Source organism: Panthera tigris, chromosome B4 (assembly GCF_018350195.1).
Source record: "Panthera tigris isolate Pti1 chromosome B4, P.tigris_Pti1_mat1.1, whole genome shotgun sequence".
NCBI classification, from domain to species: domain Eukaryota; kingdom Metazoa; phylum Chordata; class Mammalia; order Carnivora; family Felidae; genus Panthera; species Panthera tigris.
In genome coordinates, this window is record NC_056666.1 from 95,520,043 (window position 1) to 95,527,585 (window position 7,543).

Below are 7,543 nucleotides of genomic sequence, written 5' to 3' on the forward strand. Positions count from 1 at the left end.
TTATATTATTTTTTCTTCCCTTCCCTTATGTTCATCTGTTTTGTCTCTTAAAGTCCTCATATGAGTGAAGTCATATGATATTTGTCTTTCTCTGACTAATTTCACTTAGCATAATACCCTCAAGTTCCGTCCATGTAGTTGCAAATGGCAAGATTTCATTCTTTTTGATTGCTGAGTAATACTCCATTATGTGTGTGGAGATATATATATATATATATATATATATATATATATATATATACATACATATATATATATATATATATATATATATATATATATATATATATATACACACCACATCTTCTTTATCCATTCATCCATCAATGGACATTTGGGCTCTTTCCATACATTGGCTATTGTTGATGGTGCTGCTATAAACATTGGGGTGCATGTGTCCCTTTGAAACAGCACACCTGTATCCCTTGGATAAATACCTAGTAGTGCAATTGCTGGGTTGTAGGTAGTTCTGTTTTTAGTTTTTTGAGGAACCTCCATACTGTTTTCCAGAGTGGCTGCACCAGTTTGCATTCCCACCAGCAGTGCAAAAGAGATCCTCTTTCTCCACATCCTCGCTAACATCTGTTGTTGCCTGAGTTGTGAGTGTTTGCCATTCTGACTGGTGTAAGGTGGTATCTCATTGTGGTTTTGATTTGTATTTCCCTAGTGATGAGTGATGTTGAGCATTTTTCATGTGTCAGTTGGCCATCTGGATGTCTTCTTTGGAGAAGTGTCTATTCATGTCTTTTGCCCATTTCTTCACTGGATTATTTGTTTTTTGGGTGTTGAGTTTGATAAGTTCTTTATAGATTTTGGATACTAACTAGCCCTTTATCTGATGTTTAATCATTTGCAAATATCTTCTCCCATTCTGTTGGTTGCCTTTTAGTTTTGCTGATTGTTTCCTTCGCTGTGCAGAAGCTTTTTATTTTGATGAGGTCCTAGTAGTTCATTTTTGCTTTTATTTCCCTTGCCTCTGGAGACATGTTGAGTAAGAAGTTGTTGAGGCCAAGATCAAAGAGGTTTTTGCCTACTTTCTCCTTGAGGATTTTGATGGCTTCCTGTCTTACATTGAGGTCTTTCATCCATTTTGAGTTTATTTCTGTGTATGGTGTAAGAAAGTGGTCCAGGTTCATTTTTCTGCATGTGGCTGTCCAGTTTTCCCAGCACCACTTGCTGAAGAGACTGTCTTTATTCCGTTGAATATTCTTTCCTTCTTTGTCAAAGATTAGTTGGCCATACGTTTGTGGGTCCATTTCTGGGTTCTTCATTCTGTTCCATTGATATGAGTGTCTGTTCTTGTGCCAGTACCATACTGTCTTGATGATTACAGCTTTGTAATACAGCTTGAAGTCTGTGTATTGCTTTTTAAAGTAAATGTTTATTGATTTATTTGGAGAGAGAGAGAGAACAGCGGAGGGTGGAGAAAGAGAGAGAGAGAGAGGGAGGGAAGGAGTGGGAGGTAGAGAGAGAGAGAGAGAGAATCCTAAGCAGGCTCTGCACTGTCACTGTAGAGCTCAGCATGAGGCTCCATTTTTACTAACGGTGGTGGTTTCAGGAAAAGGAAGGGCCTGGGACTGGAGGTGTGAGCCATCTGAGCAGGGGAAAGGTGGGAGAAGTCTGGAGCCATTAGCACTAACTCTAGTCACAGACAAATCGAAGAGATTGTTTGAAGCGGGAATTTGTTCCTTGCCCCTACAGGAACTTATTCAAACCAATGAAACTTTCAACATCACTGAAAAAAAAAAAAAAAAAAAGGTGTGATGCTGTTATCACCCAGTTGAGCAATAGGGATGTTGGTGGCACTTTGTACTTGGTTAGCAGGAGAAACATTTGGGAAAATTTAAAAAAATATATGCATACATGCATATCTACATATACAGAAGTATATATTTGCTGTTCAGATGCGGGGAGGAAGGAGAAGATGATTGCAGTGTGAGTGTAAGAGTGTTTGCAAATTCTTATTCAGAATCTAGGGCCCAAACTACCTCTAAACCTGATTTCACACTTGAGTTTTTTCCCAACTTAAACCAGTCCTAATATAGAGGGTGAGGATCACAGGATTTATGTGGAGAATAGTTGAGATAATAACCCTGTGCCTGCAAAGGCAGGTGGCTGGGAGGAAGATTTTAAATTGGTGAACTTGGGGCAGGCACTATTGTGGTCTAAAACCTGGAAGCCTCATAGCTAGGGTCGTGTTTCCTTGTCTATGGGTTCTGGACCCAGCGGGGAGAAGAGCTGTATCAATGGTGGCAGGTGTGGCTGAATGCCTGTGTACACCGACATCATCTCCACACTGAGGTGGCAATAATAACTCAGCATACGGTGCTTCCCATGTGCCAGGCACAACCCTGGGGGGGTAGATACTATTAGTAGTCCCATTTTTCAGAAGGATACTGTAATAGGCTTCCAGAGGTGTAATAACTTGCCCAAAGTCACATAGAAACTTTAGGTAATAATTAGGTTCTAGGCAACTTGATGTGGAAAAAGAGTTTTTGTATTTAAAAGTGTGTAATGGCAAATAAGTCTTCATTTGTGCACTGAAGGATTGTGTTGGGAAGTGTGGGAAGGCCATGCCTAGGCCATGGGAAAGGTTGCTATGGTCAATTTGTGCTGCCTGGGAAGAGGGGGGAGATGACAGGGAGTGCAGTGTACCTGCAGGCCCTTTAAATTTTTTTAAAAATTTATTTTAGAGAGAGAGAGAGAGAGAGAGAGCATGTGATGGAGGAGAGGGGCAGAGGGACAGGGGATAGAGACAGTTTTAAGCAGGCTCCACGCTCAGTGTGGAGCCCATTGTAGGGCTTGATCCCACAACCATGAGATCATAACCTGAGCCTAAATCAAGAGTCGGACATTCAACTGACTGAGCCACCCAGGCACCCCTGTAGGACCTTTTAAAATAATATTGTGAGGAGAACTTTAGAATTCATGTGGATCAATCTTTTCAGTTTTATCAAAGAGGACACCCTGTCCCGATGGAGAAGTCTGACTCATTCGATATCATGCCTCTGGGACAACTGTGTTTAGGACCCAGGACTTGTAGCTCCCAGTCCTGCACACTTGTCTTTAGCACTGTTGGTAAATACAGAACAATCCTTCTAGACAGCATTTAGATGAGAGCAGCTGATTCTTAAGTACTCTTGCACTTTTAAAATGGCTTAAGACAAAAAGACTGTCAGCCACCTTCTCTCAGCCTTATAAAGCCTCTGTCTGCCAAAGTCAGATAAATTCTTGCAGACCTCAGGATATCAGACTGTTAACGCTTTGGGAAGGATTCGCCACAAAGTCCCCGGGGACATCAAGTAGTGTGACTCCATGTTTACAGAGAATCCACTCTGGACATAGTGGGGAAGCATGGAGGCTGCTCCCTCACATGGAGGCAGCTTAGAGATAGACGCGGACAGGAGCTGAGAATCAAACTCAGTAGTGCTCCACTCCATGGGGCGTCAGTGGAGACATGGATGCTATTTCATAGACTTTGGGCCACATTCTAGTATTCAGAAACAGGAACCTCATAGGCTGCATGGATGTTCCTGGCAGTCATCCCACAGGTAAATGAGACCACTTACAGGTGTGAGCATCACCTCGTTTTTGGCCTCACCCACTGGTTGCCCCCAAACTCCAGGCTCTTATCATTCTCCAGGCGGCTAATCTTTGGGTACCACTATCACCCCCATAATTGTTAATAGCCAAGGAGCAGGACTGGTCCCATACCCCATGGATGGAGAGGTCCCCAGTAGGTAATTAGCATATTGGACACAGCAGGCCCCTGAGGATAGACTGCATTGTTGATAGCTTAAAATAATCAGCTCCCAGTTTTTCCTTTGATTGTTACATTAGGCAAATGTGATGTGTCTTGCCTAATGGTCTTTGCCTCAAGTTTTATTCTGTGAATCCATTCACTTTACTTGAAGTCTGGGGCACAGCGCTCTGCCTTCTGGCCTTTTTCTTGGTTTACTCTCCTCCCCTTTACTAGTTATAATAACTAAATGGGCTCATCTGAGTATCCAGTGGAATTGTCACATGATAATTCTTTCTAAAACTCCACCGATTTCAGTCTGTGTTATTGTATACACACATTCTGGAGGCCTCCTTTACACATGGTGGCTGCTGGGTTGCTAATGGCCTACCAAAGCCTTTTAAACCCAAGCAGATGAGTTTCGTCTCCTTCTTGTGCTTGTATTGACCCAATGAAAAGTCTTGGGCTCAGCAGGGATGCCCTGCCTGAGGAAGCAGAGGTTTAACTGTTTTCATGGTCTGTTTGGCTACCACTCCCCTCATGCCCCTGATTGTGAGCATGAGAACATGGAAAGATCAAGGACACTGAATCTGTCACTGTGCTTCCTTACATAGATACCAGTGAAGGGTAAAGTAAAACCCACCTCGAGTACATGGCTGCAAAGAAAGCCGCTTCTAATTCTGAAAACCACAGCAAGTCAGTAGGAGGCCTGTTCTTTGCAAAGGAGCACCAGCTCTCAGAAAAGGACATTTGTTTCTTGAAACCATGAAGTTGTTTTTAAAATGTGGACAGAATTATTAGTCATGTGGAACCCAAATCCCCTGATGTTCATGGCACTGGATTGAATCTGGCACAAATGCATTTCAGGTGTAGTGACCTTCTGCTTTTAATGAAGTTGTTCTGTGGGCCAAAAAGAATGAATGAGTTCATTCCCAGAGGCCCTCTGCATTCCCTGATTCATATATGCATTGATCTGGACAATGCAACTTTGCAGGAAAGCAAATCACATGCAGGTGGGCCCTCGTGCCCTTTCTCTTGCATGTTAGTCCTTTGGTCTGCAATTGTATTTTCAAACTTAGGGCACCACAGCCTTGTTCGTGGAAGACTGCAGCAAATCATCCCGTGCATTTTGAAATTGTTGGGGGTGTACCAAGAATTTGAACAGGAAAGATTTTTCAGCATTTCTCCAGGAAACTTTAGCAATCTACCTCTTGTACCGAGAGGGAGAAAAGTGCTTTGGGTGGAACCCAGATGCTGGAATGAAGTGTCTTCAGAAATCATCCATCCCAAACCTCTCATTTACAGTTATGGAAACAGAGGCACAGAAGAGAGGCCAAGGTTACCCAGCTTGACAGCAGTAACATTTAGAGTAGAGCCCATTTTCTCTCCGTTCAAGACAGTGTCTGCTGCCTCTTCTCTCACTCTGCTTCTCTCCCCCAACTAATTTACCCTTTTAATTAAGAAAAAGAATCCAGAGGAGTATTTCTCGAAATATAGTTCACAACCACTGGAGTCTGAATCACCTCGGAAGCCTTTAAAATGCAGATGCCTGAGATTTATCCAGACTTGCTAAATAAAACTGAGGCCTGGGTATTTGCATTTTTCCCCAAGCTCCTCTGTCATCCTTATGCACATGAGGTTTGAGAACCATTAATCTAGGGACGATAAATAGGCAGGTGGCACGTGGCAGGAAGTGACCACTAACTTTCAGCATCAGTGAATTTATCTTGAGAAGACAGTCATCCATTGTTTCTTGCTGTTCTCAGGGCCAGTCATGTAGTGAGGTGAATGGAGCTAATGATGGTTCAAAGAGTAATTACATTGGCTTCCCTGTTTTCCTAACGCCTTCTCTGTGCATAACTGTAACTATTAATATTAGCTCCCTTTTCCCACCTGACAATATTTATCTGCTGTATATTGCTCTGCTGTACTTGCTGGAAGGGAAATGAATGCTTTGCAAGTACCCTCAAATATACAAGCCCACTCCAGACTCTGTTGATACACAGTGCCTGGCCTCAAAATGTCTCACAATGAGGCCACAAATAGTTCAGTCAGAGTCCCAATTACCTTTCCACGCAGGTAATTATTACTTCTGCCATTTAAGTGAAATTTTAGTACAGTGCTTATAGCAATAAATTTAGGACCATATTTATGCTGTCTCCTTGCTTCTATTCATAGCATAGATTTAAAATTCCATTTCTTTTGGGATATAGCTCTGAACTGTCCTTCCATATGAATTTGTCTGATAATACATAAAATAATACCATAATCTCATTTTCCTCTCAGCTTCTAACAGACTTAAACAAAACAAAACCCCTAACACACATTTTACCCTGAATTTTTAGAGAGTACCGTATTTCATGGCAGACTAGTAACTGAGCAGCTCTGTAAAAATACTGAGTTGTGTTATAGAACTGTGACATCATGGCACTTTGGAAGTCTCATTATCGAGTTTAATGGGTTTCGTGGTATATTTTGCAGCATGCTCTTTCTGACAAGGCATGTGTGAAAGCCTTTGACCCAAAGACCACTTGCTTACAGGAATGCCTTATCACCACTTTCCAGGAAGCCTACTTTGTTTCAGAAAGTTTTGAAGAAGCCAAAGAAAAGATGAGGTAAACTTGTGTTTCTTCCATCTCCAGAAAATTACTTTTTATTTTTCTGGCTCTGTTCCTTCCTTCTATCTGTATCTCCTATACCAATGACAGTTAATCACTTATCCCTCTATTTCTGTTTATTTTGCAGGGACTTTGCAAAGTCAATTACCCGTCCCTTCTCTGTGTACTTCAATCCCTATACACAGAGTATTGAAATTCTGAAAGACACCAGAAGTATTGAAAACGTGGTGCAGGACCTTCGCAGTGATTTGAACACAGTGTGTGATGCCTTGAACAAAATGAACCAGTATCTGGGGATTTGATGCCTGGGACCATTGTCATTGCCAGAATGATCTTTTTGGGGCTTAGCAGCAATTCAATCAATGTCATATAACACCAATAACTCTCTGAGTCATGGCTTGGCTACTGAGCATGCAATTCTGTACAATTCTGCATATCTCTATCTACTTGTAATTTACTGTGTTAATGTGTGAAACACCATAAAGAACCCAATGACAGATAACCACTCATTGTTTGAAATATTGTAACATGTTTAAATGTCTTAAGTAGATTTGACATTCTTGCTTGGTGTCCTTAACCAAACTGCAGCTATTTAAAATTTGTAACAAATAGCCCTCTTATGATTCTAGCTTATTACTTTTTCTTTCTCAGATCTGAGCTTTTCCTCTGTGTTCATTAGATAAAATGAAAATAGCAGTGAAACTGTTTCTATTTTCTATAGTATCAGTGTTTCCACAGCACTATTTGAGATAAACCCAGAATTGTGTGAAAACTCTCATCACATTAACAAAAGATACAGTATTCTGTTTCAAAAATGAAAACTAGTGAACCCACTGGTTGGAATGGTTTTTAGGTTGAATATTTATACAATGTTAGAAAAGAGAACATTTTGCAAATGGAACATGTAGGTGGCATTGACCATGTAGAAACTGAGTTGTGGCATGCTTTCCAAAGTATTTTGGAAGAAAATACTTCCAGAAAGGACATTAGGAAAGACTAAACAATGGGCAGAAGGTCTTGGGACTATGAATTTTATGCTGGAATAAAGAGAATTATCATGCTCAGGTGTTTAATCCATTTGTCTTAGAGAACAATAATATCATAGAGCCTGGGTTTCAAAACTGTGGAAATTGCGTCTCAGAGAAGTTAAGTGATTTGCCCAAAGCAGCGGTTAATTGTGCACTAA

At 41.2% G+C, this 7,543-nt stretch overlaps 1 protein-coding gene across 2 annotated transcripts in view; it reads left to right on the forward strand.

Annotated features, from left to right (window-relative positions):
- TPH2 (tryptophan hydroxylase 2) overlaps positions 1–6,659 on the forward strand; it is a 105,507-nt gene extending 98,848 nt beyond the window's left edge. For both annotated transcript variants that reach the window (XM_015537566.2, XM_007082253.3), the window contains exons 10-11: positions 6,221–6,354; positions 6,485–6,659. In XM_015537566.2, the coding sequence (XP_015393052.1) occupies positions 6,221–6,354; positions 6,485–6,659 (309 nt within the window). The remainder of the gene's footprint in view (positions 1–6,220; positions 6,355–6,484) is intronic.
- Positions 6,660–7,543: the final 884 nt, after the last annotated feature.